General features: G+C 44.3%; 1 protein-coding gene across 2 annotated transcripts in view; it reads right to left on the bottom strand.

Annotated features, from left to right (window-relative positions):
• Positions 1-18,688, bottom strand: part of DPYSL3 (dihydropyrimidinase like 3) — a 73,314-nt gene that overhangs the window by 29,335 nt on the left and 25,291 nt on the right. Inside the window, exon 1 of one of the 2 annotated variants that reach the window (XM_032801478.2) lies at positions 15,224-15,556. The exons of the other annotated variant lie outside the window; for it this stretch is intronic. Within the exon in view, the coding sequence (XP_032657369.1) occupies positions 15,224-15,262 (39 nt within the window). The 5' untranslated portion in view covers positions 15,263-15,556. Of the gene's footprint in view, positions 1-15,223; positions 15,557-18,688 lie in introns of those variants that run through there. 2 annotated transcript variants of the gene reach the window in all.

The raw sequence follows: 18,688 nt of genomic DNA, 5'->3' as shown, positions 1-18,688 counted from the left end.
GAGCGATCTGCAGTCGATCTGGCAGGTCTTCGCTAGACCTGCTAAATCAACCATTGGTGGATCGATCTCCGAGTGTCAATCTGGGCTGTAGTGTAGACTGCCTTGAGCCTCATCTCTCCATGGGATGGAAGGGTTATTTTCCCTGTCCCATGATACAGAAACCAGGGGTCACCCGACAAAATGAATAGGCAGCAGATTTAATATAAACAAGAGGAAATACATTTTCACACAATGCACAATTAACCAATGGAACTCATTGCCATGGGATGTTCTGATGGCCAAAAGTATAATTGGGTTCAACAAGAACTAGGTAAGTTCATGGGGTACAGGTTCATTAATGGCTATTAGCCAAGATAGTCGGGGCAACCCTAAACCTCTGACTGCTAGAAACAGAGAGGGGAAGACAGGGGAGAATCTCCCCAAAATTTCCCTGGGCTGTGCACTGGCTCTGAAGCTCTGGTACTGGCCACTGCCAGTGATAGGATACTGGGCCAGATGGACCACTGGTCTGACCCAGTATGGCAGCTCTTTCGCTCTTAAATACCATAATGAGACTGTAGCTACAGCAAAGCTGAGGTTGTTACTACACCAAAGCTGTAATGAAAATCTAACATGTCACAGCATCAAAGTAACAGCTTTTGTGCCTCTGTATTCCAGTGTATAATTGATGGAAGAACTGTGGCTATCATTTTAAGCAGTAAAATCAAGGTAAACAACAGTGTGAGTCAAAACTTAAGTTGGAAATCCTTGTCATTTCAGGGATCTGAATTAGGCCTTTTACAGCTTCCAAAATGGCTTTCCCAAGTGTATTTACACATATACTCCTTTGACTTTTACGCACAAAAATGGTTGTGTGCACAAATTTTGCAAACACATTTGAGGCCCTTTTCAAACATGGCTATGTTATTTTGATATACATAAACACTGAATTCACTTTGAGTTATTTTAAATGCTACTCGAGAAAGGGAAAAAAGACAAATGTATGAAACCACCAGAATTTTACATGGGATGCTGACAGTTGTGCAATCAAGGTGGTAACAAGTCCAATGGTAGCACATGAGAGAGTTGGACTGAAACTACTGTGTTCGTTGGAACAGTTGGGATTCTCCCAGGAGAGTTAGCCAAGTCAATGGAAAGCACACAAGATCTTCCTACTGTTTGTGGATTACTGACACAAGACTGGTCTGGCTAGTAATATATCTAGACGGTAGATATATGAGACAAGAGCCTTTGGCATGGGCTAACTTGGCAGTTGTTTTAGCTCAAATGGAAGAGTCTTTGCCCACGGACACCGGCTTGTATAGCCTGTGGCTTACATTTCCACTTCCATCTCCACCGGAAAGGATGCTGTCCGTGTTGGCAACACAAGCTCATGTGACCTGACATTATACAAGGGTTCCTTTTGGCTTGGTGGCATTAGTTTCTTTCTTCTGGGGAAGTCTGTCCACAACAGTAGTAAGGAAAGACCTTCGAAAAAACAAAATATTAATGGGTCGTACAGGAAGGACGAGTAGCTCTCAAGACCACAAACCTCAAAAGCTAATACTCTGGCCGACCTCTGACATTTGAGATAAGGATCAACCACCAACCTTAACTAATTACAGTTGAGTCTAACCAGTCCAGCTCCAGGGACAAGCAACGTGGGCAACTTCTAAAGGTTTTTTCTGAGGATGCCGTACAGGATTTAGTCTTCTCAGAAGACACATGGGATCTAAACAGTCCCCTTCAATCATCAGGTTTTTTTTTTAAACTAATCTCCGACCCTGGCAATGTTTTAACTGCCCCATCACTTTTCAAAATCCATCTCTCCCTTATTATACTCCCAACTCCACCCAGTACCAACAGCAGCATATTCCTCTATTTCCATTGGTAGGGAAGTAGTGTTTTAGTATCAGAGCCCCCAACCAATACTGACTGAAGATTCCATCTGCTCCCACCAGCCACGGTCATTCTGAACTCTCACTCAACTGCCCTTCCTTCTACAGCAAGTTCAGACTGTCCCCCAGATATCTCCTCACCCCCAAACTCTTCTTAAGTTAATGAACTCTGGAAAGATCACCATAGTGATAGCAATTGGCAACCTAGTGTAAAATGAGAGAAATATCCTCCTAGGGGTCTCTTCTGCATGCAACAGCTAAAGCACCTGAGAGCGGATTGTTTGTACATTCTCAATCACGTGCAAACAAGACAAAGAAACACGGTGGGGAAGGGGTTTTAATGAACAACACTCTGAACACTGACTGCACCTTCGCTCTAGGTCCCAGAGAGAAAAGGCTTGGAAATTAGCCAAGGTTTTACCACGCAAAGGCTCTCCATTATTGTATTGCCTAAATCCTTAATTACCAGCAGCTGAAACAGCCTCACCCCTCTCTGCACCCCAAATATGCAGCATTAAAATAGGCCATGAACTCACATCCCACATGCAAGGTCAAACAGACACAGACTGAAAGTGTACCAGCCCCCTACACCAAAATGGCCTTGCAGAGAGAGCTACAGCCTCCCCTGCTCCTTTTCACGGTTGACAAACTTCAGACAGCAGAACTAGGCATTTTAAAAGGTTCACCTGCTAGAGAGAGAATTTTGGGAGGTGAGGTGTGGCCGCAGATTATATAAATAGCTGTATGGGCTGGCCCAATGGGAGCGTCTAAAGGGTCTAAATAAAAGATGGAAATGCAGCAGAACTGAGAGGGCAATCGAATGACTATGTGACTGACCTCTCTTCAACAGCAGCAGGAGGTAAGGCAGTGGTTACAGCACTGGGCTGCAGTCAGGAGACAGACTGTTACTGACTCTCTCTGCAACCGTGAGAACCTCACAACCTGACTTGGTGTGAAGTATCCTCATCTATATAGTGAGGATATTAAGGTTTCCCTCACCTCTGCAAACACGTAGAAATCTGTGGATACACCTACTAAATATTTAGTAACTGACACTGGTTTTGGTGAATAGCATCAGGAAAGCCCAACATGGAGATTACTACTGTTATTATGAACATACATTAACTAAATGTTTATTTCCCATCTCTGCTGAGTCCTAAGTTCCATGCTGCTGTTCTGCTTGTATTGTAGTCTGTACAGTCCTAGCAGTTAATGACTGGGTATAGTAACCAGTGGAAAAGCAGAACTTAAACCTGATCTAATGGGTTCAGAATTCATACTAACAGCAGGAAAAATGAATGTCTGTCCCTAGGGTCCCAAGGCTCTGGCAGACACTAGCATGGCAAGGAAATTCCCACCCAAACTGCCTCCTACACTTCAGTCCCCACCAGCTTGGTGCATAGGGATGCACATAATGCAGTGGAAGAGCGTACATCAGCACACCCCTGGCACCTCCCACCTTATGTAGGAGTTTGGGAAGCCCCAGCTACTGCTCAGAACTGCTTGGCTAGAAGTTCAGAGAAGCTCGAATAATTAAAGAAATAAAATAGTTTTAAAAATTACTCATTTTAATTGCCAACAAAAACATGCAAAAATAAATAATCAACTGGAAAAAAAAAAATCTGGTCTCCTTCCTCCTGACCCCTCCAGAACAGTTCTCCCCTCCTTGCATATATTAGCAACTTGTCTACACAAACAAATTAGGGTTGCCAATTTTGGTTGGACATCTTTCTGGAGGTTTCATCACATGACAATCTTTAATTAAAGAAAATTAATCTTTAATTCCTGGAGATTCCAGGACAATCCTGGAGGGCTGACAACCCTTCAGCAAGCTGGGGTGTGAATCTATCCCATACTAGCCTGTCGCGGACTAATTGCCCATGGGCACCTTGCTGATATGTACAAACAGTTTGTTTAAGCACTCTGATCCAGTCCTCTGAAAACAGGACTAGCTCAAAGTGCTCTAACAACCTCTAAACACGTGTCAGTAGGGTACACACGGAGGGTTAGACCATGGCAGGCAGGTGCAGGGTAGATTCACACCCCAGCTTGCCACGAACTAGTCATTCATGTAGACAAGCCCTATGGTTTCTCTCCTTCCACTATCTGTTATGGCCTGTTGTTCCAGGTCTATTCTAGATTGTATGAACATTCCTTCTTTACCTACATGACAAGCACACCCATGTACCTACCCAAATCAGCAACGAATGCTGGTGACTGTTTATATCCTGTCTGAAGCTGAATTTCCTAAAAGACAGGACAAAAAAAATACTGATTGATCAGCATCCAGATGCCATCACTTAATACATACACATCACGGTGCTGCTAAGATTTGTTGTAGCTAAGAGTATCACAGGCTCTGAAGTCCTGAATCTGCAGAGCTTACTTGGACAAAACTCCCATTAAAGTAGTGAAGGAGTTTTGCCGGAGTCTGAACCACAGGATCAATTCCCACCCTAAGTGCTGTGGCTTAGATGCAAGCGCACACAGAGCCTGAGCCCCAGTGAAGTCAATGGGAGTCTTTCAGCTGGATTGTACAGGCTTTGGATCAGTCCCATGAACGGAGATGCGTGCTGAGCACGCAGAGCACACGCCTGTGTATTGAGCACACATGCTGATCATTGTTCAGCTTTGGTAGGGTTTTCTGAAGGATACTGAATCCTCATTTCAACAGCTGCTGTGGGCAAGAAGCTACTCTGTGCTCAGCACAGCATACCTGGTAGCTCCTCCCTCCTGGAGCTGCATAATGTCACTAATATAGGTTAAAATAAAAAGCACAACATGATATGGACAAGCCTTCTCTGGCCTGCAAACCAAATGCAACTTTCATAGTCATCCTAAGGAAACCTCAACTGTGAGTGGAAGCAAGCTAAACTAATTACAGGCAAGTGAGGAGGGAAGCAAAACACAAGGTGGCATGGTCACTATTTGAAAAAATATTGAGCGGTCCCGTCCACTACAGGCAGTTCTCTGAAGAACTCTCTTCCCTCTTCTATTCCCCACATACATGTTCAGTTCTGGTGATTAAGAGGCAGGTGGCTATGGAAGAGCAGAAGGTTATACTTAAGGCCCTTCATTTCTGGTTTTTACTGATTTTTACTGAAAAAATCCCAGGTTTTACGACAGCTATTATTTGGTTTTTACCAACTTTCATCCCACATTTGGACCACTCAAGTACATGAAAATCCTGATTATGTTAAGAAAATCCAATTAATTACATCAAGCAGACGAGTTTATATCAATAATAAATCAGTCTAAGTGTAAGTGCGAAACTGCCTACTAAAGGAAGGCAACATCATGGAAGATACAGATACGCACACACGTGCAGGTGCATATGTGTATGTACTGTTAAGATTCAGTCCATGAAATAAAGCCCAGCATCAAACTGCTTTTACTTTCCAGACTCTTACAATTCTCTATTTGTTGCTTTTTCTTCTGTCCTCCAATATTAAAAAAAATGCTGAAGTTAATTTTTGGCACCAGTTTTCACCTAATTATTTTTGTAATAAACACCAATACATTCCCAGAAATTATAAACAAAATAAAAACTGAAAACAAAGACCCGTGGTAATAATGCAGGGTAAGAAGATGGAGATTAGATAAGCATACAGCTGCTTAGAAAGAGCTCAAGGGCATCCAGGTATCACCTGTTCTCTGTCATTAGCAAGAGGAAGAAAAATCCTTCAACCAAATCTGAAAGGTGGCCAAGCTGCAGTCCCCAGAGACAAGGTATCTGGGCTTTGGAATGTGTCAGCACTTGGAAAGACTTTGCATTTTACATAAAATAAGCCAAACACCGATGAATTGCTCAACAGGCACAGGCAGAATCTAGGGCTTTCCCTGCTTCTAATGGTTTAGGCTGAAACAATGATTTCCTAGGTCTTCCTAGATATTCAATGTCATTAAATACATTCAGCTTATTTTGTTTTGCAGTGTTCCCTCTCTCGTTGTCTGTAGTGCTCAAGCTGCAGTCTGAGACGCAGACTGCGAGGCAAGGACTCTGGAGTTTGAATCCAGGCTCTGACACTGGCTCTCTGTGTGGCCTCAGGCAAGCTGCTTAACATCACTATGCCTCGCATCTGCACCCTGGAGAAATTACAGATCAGGGCCGAAGGGTAATACATTTTGAATCCAGATCCAAACTTTACCAACATTCAAAGGGTGTTTGGATCAGAGGTTTTGAATGATGCTTATCTCTACTTATTCACCTGTCTAACCAGAATGTTTTGACAATGCATTAGTGTCAAGCTCCATATATACATGTATATGTACAATGTACTAGCCCAAGCTGAGTTTACTTTGACTTTACCGGAAAACATGCCTATCTTTTCACCCTCCTCTTCCTTGAGCTTATCAGATTTCCTTAGCTGTCTTCTTTATCCACACATTCCTTACAGCCATCCACCTCTATGCTAGACAATATTGCTAGGCTGTAGGATGCAGCTACTGCTGTTCCCAAGCCCAGAGAAAAAAAATCATCAAATGGTTCTGAACTTAAAGACTTTTTGGTAGTCACCTTCCCTCCCCCATATAGTGAATGCAAACACAGATTAACAGCACACACTCCTTATAAGCACAGAGCAGGCCTATCAGCACCTCGTCATACAGAGCTCATATACAGCAAGTCTTGCAGACTGAAGCCTCTTTAGAATGGATTCTTTCAAAAAATAAACACATATTTGACACCACCTGCCCAATGGCACCCTAAATAAATAAGGCATCAATGTTTTATGGTGACAATGACAATCTGGCTGGGTGGTACTGTGCCTAATGCACTCATCCTACAGTGCTGGGTACCAGAGAGAAAATAAGAGAATGAAGCGAGTGAGACACAACTGAAAAGAGAGAAACTGCAACTGGAGAACTCTTAGGACAGACAGAAATGCGACACCCCAACACAGACAACTGGATCAGTCAAAGACACTAAGGGCCAGGTTCTCAAAAGGGCTCTGCCCCCAGCAGCACTCAGAGCTGTGACGCTAAGAGCCAGATTTCTCAGAGAGCTCAGCGGCCAAGGTGCTGAGGGCTCTTCTAAAAGCGTGTCTCCAACTGCGAGTGGTGAGCTCTTGTGACAATCTGGCTGTAAGTGCTGTCTCCTGAAAGGCAAGAGGAACACTGAGACAAGGCCAGGGAAGGGGATAAGCCAATGGGTCTACCACAGAGCTAAGAACTAAGTGGAGATGTGACTCTGTAATGCATGACAGCATTTACACAGCATTGTAATAAATGTGGGTGATGATTTAGAAGAGTCAGCATCAGATACAGTCTCTGTTCCAGAGAACTTGCAGTTGATAACCTGCTCCGATAACAAATCTATTACATGAACTTCATATTCTTAAGTGTATAGTTGCTCTTCTCTCATCCATACCCTTAAAACCAACAATAAAAAATAAAAATAAATACCTCTCATTCTGATTAGGGGCATCATCCTAATGAGTCCCCCTCCAGAGGAGAATACATCATTTAAAATGAACAGATCTGGTTAGCAACAAGACTCAGTTTTGTGGCAAGTAACGTATCAGAGTTTATCCTGTCCAGCTAAAAGGGACTCTGTCCAGATTCGCTGGGGCCAAAGTTTAATCTATATTTAGAATCTGATGGGGAAATATAAATGCCAAGTCCACTACTAAGAAACTGAATAAAAGCTTGGTGGCCACCATTTGTGCGTGAGATGAAAAAATACCACCCCCACCCTCACCTCCTTACTCCCGCAGCAGTTCACTAACACCACACAATTAGCTGCTCCAGAGCCCATTGACAATGCTTCCAATGACTTCAACAGGAGCAGAAGCAGAGTTACTTGTTCTCTTAATCTGTGCAGGTAGTTTATCACTGCAGCACAAATATGCTACATGAACTGACGTGCTTGCTAGACACATTCATCTCACGGAAGTAGTATGTGAGTTAAGGGAAAGGGAGCAGAGTGTTTACTTCTTCGCTTCAAACAAAGGACAGTAAATGAAAAATAAGAACTAAAAACAACCATCTGACAGCATCATTCTCTTGAGCTGTCTGGGCTCCAGTTTTGAACATTTCTTTTTTAAACAGTAACAAAAGAATCCCTACAAACACAATAAGGTTAAGTGGGGAAAAGGAACTGGAATTTTAAAACTCAAGATTTGCAACCTAAGGGTCAATCCTGCTAACACTTGCTACCAAACCTACCAAATGTTCACTCCTAAATGTCAGAAGAATAAGGACCTGGGAAAATGACACAGGATAGGATATTATTTAAAAAAAAAAAAAAAAAAATCCCAGACACTTGTCCCAATCCTGAAATTAGATCCACACAGGTAGACCTATGCAGAACCCCACTCACTTAAAGAGGACTTCATTGCAATGACATAAGGATAAGCCTGCCAAGATCAGATTGCAGGACTGGATCTGTGATTTTTATCTTAACCACGTCCTTATAAATTTAATCTGACTTGTTTTCCCAGCAGGCCCCTGGGATTCATTCCTTCTAGAAGGGGGAAGGACAGTCAATCAGTGAGAGGGGAAGACAAGGCAGTTGCAGGTGGAAGAAAAATGATTCCTACATGCCTCACTCCACTGACTTGAAAATATAAGGAGACACAAATAAGGGGCTGAAAACACTTAAACCATTAAGGGTGGATTTTATTATAATTAGTGGATAAAATGACGACATAATCTGGGGAACGATACTTTTTTTTTTTTTTATTTAAATGGCCATTTTGTTGCAGATGTGAAGGGCTGCTCATTGCTAATAATTGCTAATGACCCTAATGACTTTATTTGTATATTATATGCTAGAGGATGAATGAGGCCTCAATTAAAAGGATACAGCTTTATCTGGGGTTCATTCTGGGCGCTGGAGCCAGACACTCTCCCCATATAAATGAGAAAGAGGAAGATCTGCATTAGCTCCTATCCATTAGAAATGACCTCACGTCTATGGGCTCTGGAATCTGTTTAGGAGATGTCCAGATGTAAGGGGACTTGTAGGGGGGAGGAGGAGAAACTGAAACACTTTTGAGGAAATGGGCCTGAGTAATGGCCGGGTTTCTGCAGCATGTTCACTCAGAGCAGCCTCGGATTACAATAAAGACACTGTTCGCCCTGCCAAAGCTCATTTGTGCTTTTCCACACCCACCGAGTCTCCATGCCAGCCAGCGTCAGGCTGCAGCACCAACCATTGTTGGCCAAGGGACATTTATCTGCAACATGCAGAGAACTGTGGAGAGAGTATGGTCATGGGGTTACATGGAGGAGACCAAGAGTCTGGATTCCTGGGCTCTCTTTCAGGCTCTGCTAGACTTGGGACAAAAATGCACTTCTCCGCTCTGTAACCTTAGTTTAGTACCCTGTGAAATGGGGGATACAGATAGATCTGTGGAGAGGTGTTGACAGACTTGCTATTTGTACGGCACCATTAGATCCTCAGATGTAAGGGCTCTGCAGGTCATTCTGTCAGTGGCACAGCCCTCTTGTCACAGACTGTTGCACATCTCACTACCTGATTGCAGGCACAAGTATGTGGCCTAATTTTCGGGAGCTGCTGCACACTCATACAACCCACTGAAAGTCGGTGACAGAATCTCTGAAAACTAATCGTATAACAAGCTTTGCACAATGAGTTCCAAGTGCATTTCTTTTGCAGGCACAGACTATGCACCCAACCCTGGTTGGATCTAAGCTTGGCTCAAAGTTTCCTCCTAATGCAACTTTGCCAAAATCCTTGGTGAGACAGTAAACATCTCACTCCTCAATTCCTTTATCCTTTTCCTGCATTCTTGACATTGGCATTTTTGACTGAGGTAATACATTATTTTTTTAAAAGTTACATTCTATCATGTCCATACTCAGCTGACGTTCCAATATTGGGTATGCAAGTAATGCTTCAAAGCATGATGCTGTATGGACCAGAGGAAGCAATTTCAGAAAGGCATGTTACCTTTAGACAGGTATAGCTGCGCTCACCCTGTTTACAAGACACAAAAGCATTGGTAAGCATTCCATGGAAGCAGATGTGTGGCTTTAAATTCTCCTCTCATTAAAGCAACAATGGTAACTAAGATGGTCTTGCACCAGTGGTTTGATGTCCCCCTCTCATACCAGTGAATCCCAGTTTTGTCCCCTCCTACTTATACAAGAGCCCAGTGAGTGCCATGATTTGGAACTGTAGGGGTGATAAATTCCTATCTACCATGCATCTGACGAAGTGGGTATTCACCCACGAAAGCTCATGCTCCAAAACCTCTGTCAGTCTATAAGGTGCCACAGGATTCTCTGCTGCTTTTACAGATCCAGACTAACACGGTTACCCCTCTGATACTATCTATCTCAATAATTCTCAAGCTATTTTCTATGGGACATGGGTGATGTAGGGTAAATCATAGCAGCTGGCGGTCTGCAAAGAGCTGGCTGGTCACGTGGTGGTGGCCCTTTTTCTTGTTTCCACATGCTAAATCACAATAAAGAGGCTAAACACAGGTTTTCCACATATGCAATTGTTGTAGTTGCCATAAAAGGTGTTAACGCAATCATGAATGGGGGGACAGGTGGTACTTGCAGTTGTAAATGGAATGGGACTGGCCATAAGACAAGCTATCTAGTACAACCTGGTCCATAGTACAAAAAAGTTTGAGAACCCCAATCTATGCTATCTGGAGAGGAGGATGGATCCAGCACTCAAAGCACAAGACTGAGAATCATGACATCTGGATTCTATCCATCATTCTGCTAAATACTTACTGCATGATTTCAGGCAAGTCACTTCACCTCTCTAGGCCTCAGTTTCTCACTCAGCAAAATGGGGATAATAATGCTTACCTACTTCCTAAGGGGAAGAGGAGTGAATTATCTTTCTCTAATATCTAAAGATAATATGGGGGAAGGAGGTGACCAGAAGCATCTCTGCTCATAGAAATTCAGGGGCTGAGATTACTTTCTCCTGACCTGGGGTCCAAGATTTGTTACTGACATGAACTATAAGCTCCTCATGGCAGGGATATCATTTATTATTCTCTAAAGTGCCCTCAACTTCTATGGCACTGTATAAGCAGCAGCACTTACAGTTTTGACACAGTAAGTAGTATTTCTGGATGAGCCAAGAATTATCTGATACCTCTCCAGCTGCTGTGTGTTTGTCCCCACATCCTATACAACAGACACTCTGGGCGCAACCAAATCAACTGCTCCGGGTCTCCCTATGGTCCCCCTTCAATGTGCATCATGCTTTAGCCATCTCTATCATCTCAACAATCCATTTCTGTGCAGTCCTTCCAGCCCATGCAGATACATACTGTACATACACTTCACTGACCATCTACCACTCAAACGCTTGGGTCCTCCATTGCACTGGATTCCTTGCCTATCACCAGTAGCTCTTGGAAACAGATTCACCAGGAAAACTCTGGGCCTCCTAGAAAATTATACAGTTGCTAACAATAATAAGATGGTCAATTCAAGGGACAGTTTCTGGTGCAATTTTGCTGTTTAACATGGGGGAGGAACCAAAGGGCTGAGGAAGTACACAGAGCCCCACAACTAGATCCCTTTGATTTCCCAGTGCTTCTAATTCCAAGGCACTGTATAGCCTCTAAATCCCAACACATCCTTCAGGACAAAAGCCACTACACCAAGTTTCCTCCTGCCCGCTGCTAGCGATTAGTGAGGGAACAGCTCAAGCCACTGCATTCTTGAGAGATACTGTGCTATGCACGGTGTCAAGTATCAGAGGGGTAGCCGTGTTAGTCTGGATCTGTAAAAGCAGCAGAGAATCCTGTGGCACCTTATAGACTAACAGACGTTTTGGAGCGTGAGCTTTCGTGGGTGAATACCCACTTCGGGTATTCACCCACGAAAGCTCACGCTCCAAAACGTCTGTTAGTCTATAAGGTGCCACAGGATTCTCTGCTGCTTGTGCTATGCACATTATTCTCTCTCTCAACAGACCACATTTCTCACGCCCAAGACTCCAAGTGAGCTACCTTGGAGTACTGACCAAGAGCTGCATTTGCCTTCATAGCCACAGCATTCATGTGATCTTAACTGTAACGACAGAAGGTACTTTGGGCTACTTCATTTCCAAATGGTGTTATACAGCATCAAATTCTATTCTAATAAGATGTGTAACTCCACTGGTGGCCACTTACCCACAGATGCTGCTATGTGCCCTGGTGAGACAAATTTGGACTCTTAAAAAAAAAGGAACGTATAAAGTTATTGAAAGACGATATGCAGCAGTGACCTTGACTATAGTGGGCCGCAGCCCTCATCAGCTAATGGAATGATTGAACAAGCTCATTTTTCCCTGAGAACAGAGGCAGTTGAGAGTGGAACTCCCAACCAGAGATAAGAAATGTGCCTACATTCATTCCTTCATTGCTTCCTCTAGAGCTCAAGGAACTTTCCCTGGTACAAGGACATCTGAAATCAATAACTTCAGAGATAGTGCCTCACTCCCTTCCACCCCAAATAAAGGCTGGGACTGGCTTTCAAGAGAAGACGGAAAAGCAGAGTCCTGGAGAGCAAAAATACTGCAGTAACTGCAAAGCTTTAAAAGTGGCCAAGAGGGTTACTAGGAAAAGAAAGTCAAATGGCGCAATCACAATTGACCATAGCCTTTAAAGCTTCAGTAGTTTAGTGGAAGGAAAAACGTGGCACTGTGAGATTAATAATGAGTGAGACCCTGTTCTCAGTGGCAAAAATTCCTATTGAATTCAGGAGGAGCAGGCCCAGCATATGTAAAGTACTTTGAGATCCTCATATAAAAGGTTGCAGAAAAAGAGCAAAGAGTTGTTTTAAATTAAAGACAAATTCCCTTTGTGCCATGTTCTTTTTAATGTCTTTCAGACAGGATTTTGTTTACATTTGGATGTTAAAGAAAATATTTTAGCTCTCAAATAGAATTCTCCTCTTTCATCTTACAGCCAGAATCACTGCCAGGAGGAAAGTAGAGTTATACACAATTTAGGAGGAAAACAAAATATCAACGAGGTGGCCAGCTGTATAGCCCAGGATCACCTTCACAGGAAGAACATGCACACAGCCTCCCATTTTCTTGTAGTCCAGAAACAAATGAACCCACAACAGAGATAGAGGCTGTGTCCCAAAGAGGAAGTAGCAGGATAGATCAGAACATGAAAAATCCCATAGAAAGCCTAGGATCTGGAAGTGTTGACAGGACTTCCATGCAGAAGGCTTCCTGTGGCTTCAGAGAAAACATGTCGTCCAAGCCTCTTTCTCTTTTCTGAGAAGTGGCATGATGAAGGCACTCTGAGAGTAGGTGTGGTCACTCTGTGCTACTGCATAGAGCTTCAGACAGTGAAACTGCTGCACCTGATGCAGCAGATAAAGGAGCAGTATATCGAGTAGTTTAGCTGATAATGTTTTACATTTAGATAATACCTTGCAGTCTCTGGATGAAAAAAAGCTACTGTGACTGTAAAACACACTCTGTTGTTTTGAACTTGCCTGTCTAATATACAAACCTCTTAATTGCATTGATTTTTAAAACCATTTGAAGACAATAAGAATTAGATTACATACAAAGACATTTACACACACACCAAAAGTGTTTTAATACATTAAATCATCTAAATTATTCTGTAACACTCAGGAATCATAGTCTATACTGCTATGAGTATCAAACAGACAACCATCTCTATATGAAGTCTCCATATCATTATCCCCTGCAGCCCTGGACAGGTTTCATAATAGATGGCATTTAAAAAGATAGAGAGGCTTGGTGCGATGAGAGTCTGTCACTGTGTTTATAACTGTACCCTTCAGTGAAACTGCTTTGGAGACTATAAAACCTCAGTGAAATTGTTGGGTTTCTCCCAGTGAAATTTACAAGCTTGCAGCTATAAGGACTTGCTCCTTTGAGAAGCTCAAAGGTACTAAAATGTGCTTGCTCACATGCCATAGACGTCATTAAAATTTATATACGAACGCCAAAATAGATAAAGATGTTCTAAATCCAAGGATCTCTCAGGTAGGCTAACAAAACAAAAGGCTCTGATCAATAAAATGTTCTGAATCAATGTAATTTATGAACAAATAAAAAGGTAGTTTAGAGAATTAATTATCATTTAAACAAGTATATTTAAAGGCCAGGCATCTGCAAACACTTTTTTTTCATCTGCTTATGCTTCCTTTGTCTGCCTTACAAAGATGGAGTAACCTCCCATTTCCCCAATACACCCCCCATACCACAAAGGTTTAATTAAATTCACTGGAGACAAAGCACAGCTGCACTCCTTGCATGCATTTAAGCCAGCAACAATAAACCCCAGCCAAGGCCTACTGGAGACCAAGAGAGTACCCTTACCACAATGCATTTCATTGCATAGACAATAAATCAGGGTGGGATATTTATCCACTGGAAAGGCACTTACAAGCCACAGCAAGAGGAATGCAGCTACTGAGTCTGATTATTACATTTCATTGCATTTTTCCTCCCACCCTGCCTGACACCTACCCCATCTCCCCCAACACAAAAGATTTGTAGTGCATCTGTTTAGTTGCAAAGGAGGGGGGAAATTGCTGCTTTTATTCTTGATCAGTTTGGTGATGTTCCTTATTTTTAAATCATGACTTTCGCTTCTGCAGATGAATCAGTTTCTATTTTCACCTCATTTGCACCAGCAAAGCACATGATGCACCCATATATGCAGTAATGAAAAGAAACTGCAAAAGAGCAAGAGGGAAAAGCCTGTCTCTGCTCAAGATAAGGAGTGACATAATCACAAGATAGCAATCAAATTGTTTCCTTACTTAAAAATCCAGCCCAGTCTCTGAATTGAAAGGTCAATTTCCCCCCAGCTCCTTTTTTCCCCCCTCGTCCAAAAAGACAGCGGCTGTCCAAAGAGGAAGGAAAACACTGCAAAAGCCTCTTGCTGTTATGCAGTCGGTGGGTGGGTAAAGAGGGGGACATACACAAGTTCCATTAAACTGAACGTCAGTTAATCCACCGCACACAGATGCACAACAAGGCACAAACGCACAGTCCCTTTTGCTAATCGCAGGGGTGAGTCGACTGCAACACAGTTTGCAAAGCGACCATCGGTTTGTGCCATGCATGACAACTGCATTTACTCCAACCAACGGGAAGTGGTGGGCACCGCAATTGGGTTTCACTCCAAGGAAAATCGCTTGTCCCTGATAAAAAAAAATTGCAGGATTTAAAATTCTCTCCCCAACCCTTTGCAAGCTGCAAGATTTACTGGCCCAAGAATACCCAACAAGTAAAGATCACATTTTGCACTGGATCCTTTCGAGCAATACGGGGACAGGGAGGGAAGCAGTGGGGGGCTGATACAAAACATACAAGAGGAGGAACAGGGGAGGCATAAGGTGAAGAGGAGTAAGGCACTCACTGTTATCCTGGGGATGTTTTTCTTGCCTTGGTAGGACATGGTGATCTCCTGCCGCAGGGAGAGAGCCGGCTCCTACCCTCCAACCTGAGCCCCTTTTGCAAGCTGGCGTTTGTCTAGACCGGTGCTTTGCCCAAGATCAGGTGGAACAAATGATGCTTCGTGTCCCCCCCTTCCTCTCTCTCCCCGCTTTTCTTTCTCCTTCTGTCTCCCCCCCCCCTCTTGTTTTACACAATAGTCAATCCTCACACACACCCCTTTTTCCCCGTGCCAGCTGGGACCCTGTGAGACACGAATGGCTGATCAAGCGGCTCCTCCCTCCCTGAGTCTCTCCCTCTATTGATTTTTTTCCCTCTCTCTGCTTGTTTCATTTGCCTCACCCACTTTGCGCAGCTGCTGCGGTGAGGCGCGGCGGCCGCCAGGGGGAGCAGCGAGAGGCCCTGAGCTGCAAAGGAGGGCGGGGGCAGAAGGGTGGGTCCACACAAAATCCCCAGGGATGAAGCTGCAGAGAGAGAGAGAGAGAGAGAGAGAGAGAGAGAGAGAGAACCAGCCCGCTAATCCCTAAACAGCAACGCATAAAACAGACCAAAGAGCAGCGGTAGCGGCTGGATTCTCATCTGTTATGCTCACCCCTCCCTTTGCAGAGGAAGCTGCATCTTTCCCTCTCACCTAGACCTAGCAAAATCCCTTGTGTTCCATTAGCAGATGGCTGGCTGCACCCTCTCTGCTGGTCCTTCACTCTCCATGCACAGGATTTTAACCTATTTGCAATGCTAAATTAAAGTATGTAGAAGAGGGGGGCATATGTCCTTGATATTAATGCAGCAGGAATTGTTTTGCCCCAATTTGTCAAGAATCCTATGCATCCAGAGACAGCTTTAGCAAGTGCGGGGCCTGATTCGTACTCTCCTGGCGGCACTCTGGGTCTTCGGCGGCACTTTGGCAGCAGGCCCTTCACTCGCTCCGGGTCTTCGGTGGCATTTTGGCGGTGGGTCCCTGAGTGCCGCTGAAGACCCAGAGCGAGTGAAGGGCCTGCTGCCAAAGTGCCACCGAAGACCTGGAGCACCGCCGGGTGAGTAAAAATTAAAAAGGCGCTGGTGCAGGGCCTGATTCCAGGGAATCAGGTGAATCGGCCTAAAGCTGGCCCTTTGTTCATCTATAGGATGTGGGTAGGGCCAGCTCTAGGCTTTTTGCTGCCCCAAGCAAAAAACAAAACAAAAAAAAATGACCTCCGGGAGCGCTGTCGAAGCAAAAAAAAAAAAAAAAAAGGGTCCGGAATGCCGCCCCTCAAATTGTGCCACCCCCCACGCATGTGCTTGGTTTTCGCTGGTGCCTAGAGCCTCCTCCCCAGTATCTCTGTCCCTTGTGCATTTAATCCTGTCCTTTAGGCGCCATCCCAAATATATATTTATTAAGTGAACATTAGGGCATGACTTCACAGAATCTGAAAGCGAGCCTCGCAGCCTGTTTCTGTGGAGTCACCCTATGGGGCTTGTGTGCTAGCTGGCTACAAACAGCTGTGTAGACATTGCAGTTCCAGATCTCCAGCCTGAACGGCAAATTCTACACAGTTATTTTTAGTGCAAGCCCCCTTAGCACAAATCTGTGGAGCCAGGCTCACTCCCAGTGTAGACACTCCCTAAGGGCCCGGTCCGAAGCCCACTGAAGCCAATGGAAAGGCTCGCATTTACAGTAGAGCCTCAGAGTTACGAACACCTCCAGAATGGAGGTTTTTTGTAATGCTGAAATATTCATAACGCTGAATGAAACATTATGGTTGTTCTTTCAAAAGCTTACAACTGAACATTACCTTAATATAGCTTTGAAACTTTACTATGCAGAAGAAAAATGCTGCTTTTACATTTAACACAGTACTGTCCTGTATTTGCTTTTTTTTTTTTGGTCTCGGCTGCTGCTTGATTGTGTACTTTCAGTTCCAAATGAGGTGTGTGCTTCACTGGTCAGTTCATACCTCTCGTGTTCAAAACTCTGAGGTTCTACTGTACCTTCAACAGGCTTTGGATAAGACCTGAAATTTTTCCCCTTTGCTGACAGTCCCTAGCTCCGTGCTCTGAGGGCTGCCCAAGGCAGGGCGTTTCCTGTGGAGGGTTCCACCTGTACAGCTTATCATGCCTAGCCCAGCAGTTCTCAAACTGGGTCCCGACCCCCTTTGAGGTCACCAGGGCTGGCTTAGACTTGCTAGGGCCCGAGGCTGAAGCCTAAGCCCCCAGGCCAAAGCAGGACTCAGGTTGCTGGTCCCTGGCCTGGGGCTGAAGCCCTTGAGCTTCAGCTTTGGCCCCCTACCTGGAGCAGTGGGGCTCAGGCTTTGGCCCTCCTTCCTCCGCAGGGTAGTGGGGCTTGGGCAGGCTCAGGCTTCGGTCCCATCTGGGCTCGTGAAGTAATTTTTGTTGTCAGAAGTGGGTCACATTGCAATGAAGTTTGAGACCCCCTGCCCTAGCCAGTCACTGGGATATTTGTTGTGATTGGTTGGATCAGCACAGGGAAAGGCTGTGGGGCTTTTTGTGGGGGCTACTGCAGACAGTTCCATATTGGCAAGCTCTCTGTGGGGTGAACTCTTGACTGTACTGATTGCAATGGCGAAGGCTTAGAGGATCAGACCTATAAAAACTTTGTTGCACTTCATTTTTTGCCTAACCACCATGGGGATGGTAGGGTTATCAACTTCAAAATGCAAAAAAACCCGGCACCCACTCCCAGCACAAGGCAAGCCCACTGCAACTCCAACCACAAGGCAGCTCGGCAACCCACTCTCTTCAAGGGCCACTTCTAGTATCTAGACAGATAACACATAGAGATAAGATTGATAACATTGCAGGTCTCCTCACCCTCATGTGACTCAAACCCACTCTCACACACACCCACCGTGCACTTGAGTGTTGGTGGGCAGACAGTATTGTATTTTCATCAGTTTTGATCTGTTATCGCTTAAACTGTGGAAGCGGGAAACCTGCAGCATCTTTAGCCAGGCACAGAAACTTTAACGTTAGATATCCCAGTGTCTTGTGATGATAATGCAAATCTTTAGACCCACATAAAACATGGGCAAATTAAATTATTTTTCTGGCAAATCCATAAAAAAACCAGCCAGGCCAGTCAAATACCAGCCAGGTGGTAACCCTAGGGCAGTGGTTCTCAAACTTTTGTACTGGTGACCCCTTTCACATAGCAAGCCTCTGAGTGCAACCCCACTTATAAATTTAAAACACTTTTTTATATATTTAACACCATTATAAATGCTGGAGGCAAAGTGGGGTTTGGGGTAGAGGTTGACAGCTCGCAACCTCCCCACCCCGTAATAACCTCTCAGCCCCCTGAGGGGTCCCGACCCCTAGTTTGAAACCCCTGCCCTAAGGGATGAGCAAGTAAAAACAAATAAAGATTCTGTATGCAGATTCTAAGAGAACAGAGACAGTGAACAACTAGCTTAACCCTATTTACACGATGAGA

This window comes from Chelonoidis abingdonii, chromosome 7 (genome assembly GCF_003597395.2).
Source record: "Chelonoidis abingdonii isolate Lonesome George chromosome 7, CheloAbing_2.0, whole genome shotgun sequence".
Lineage (NCBI taxonomy): Eukaryota > Metazoa > Chordata > Testudines > Testudinidae > Chelonoidis > Chelonoidis abingdonii.
Note: the sequence above shows the minus strand (reverse complement) of the source record. Positions and strands in the feature narration are given on the sequence as shown.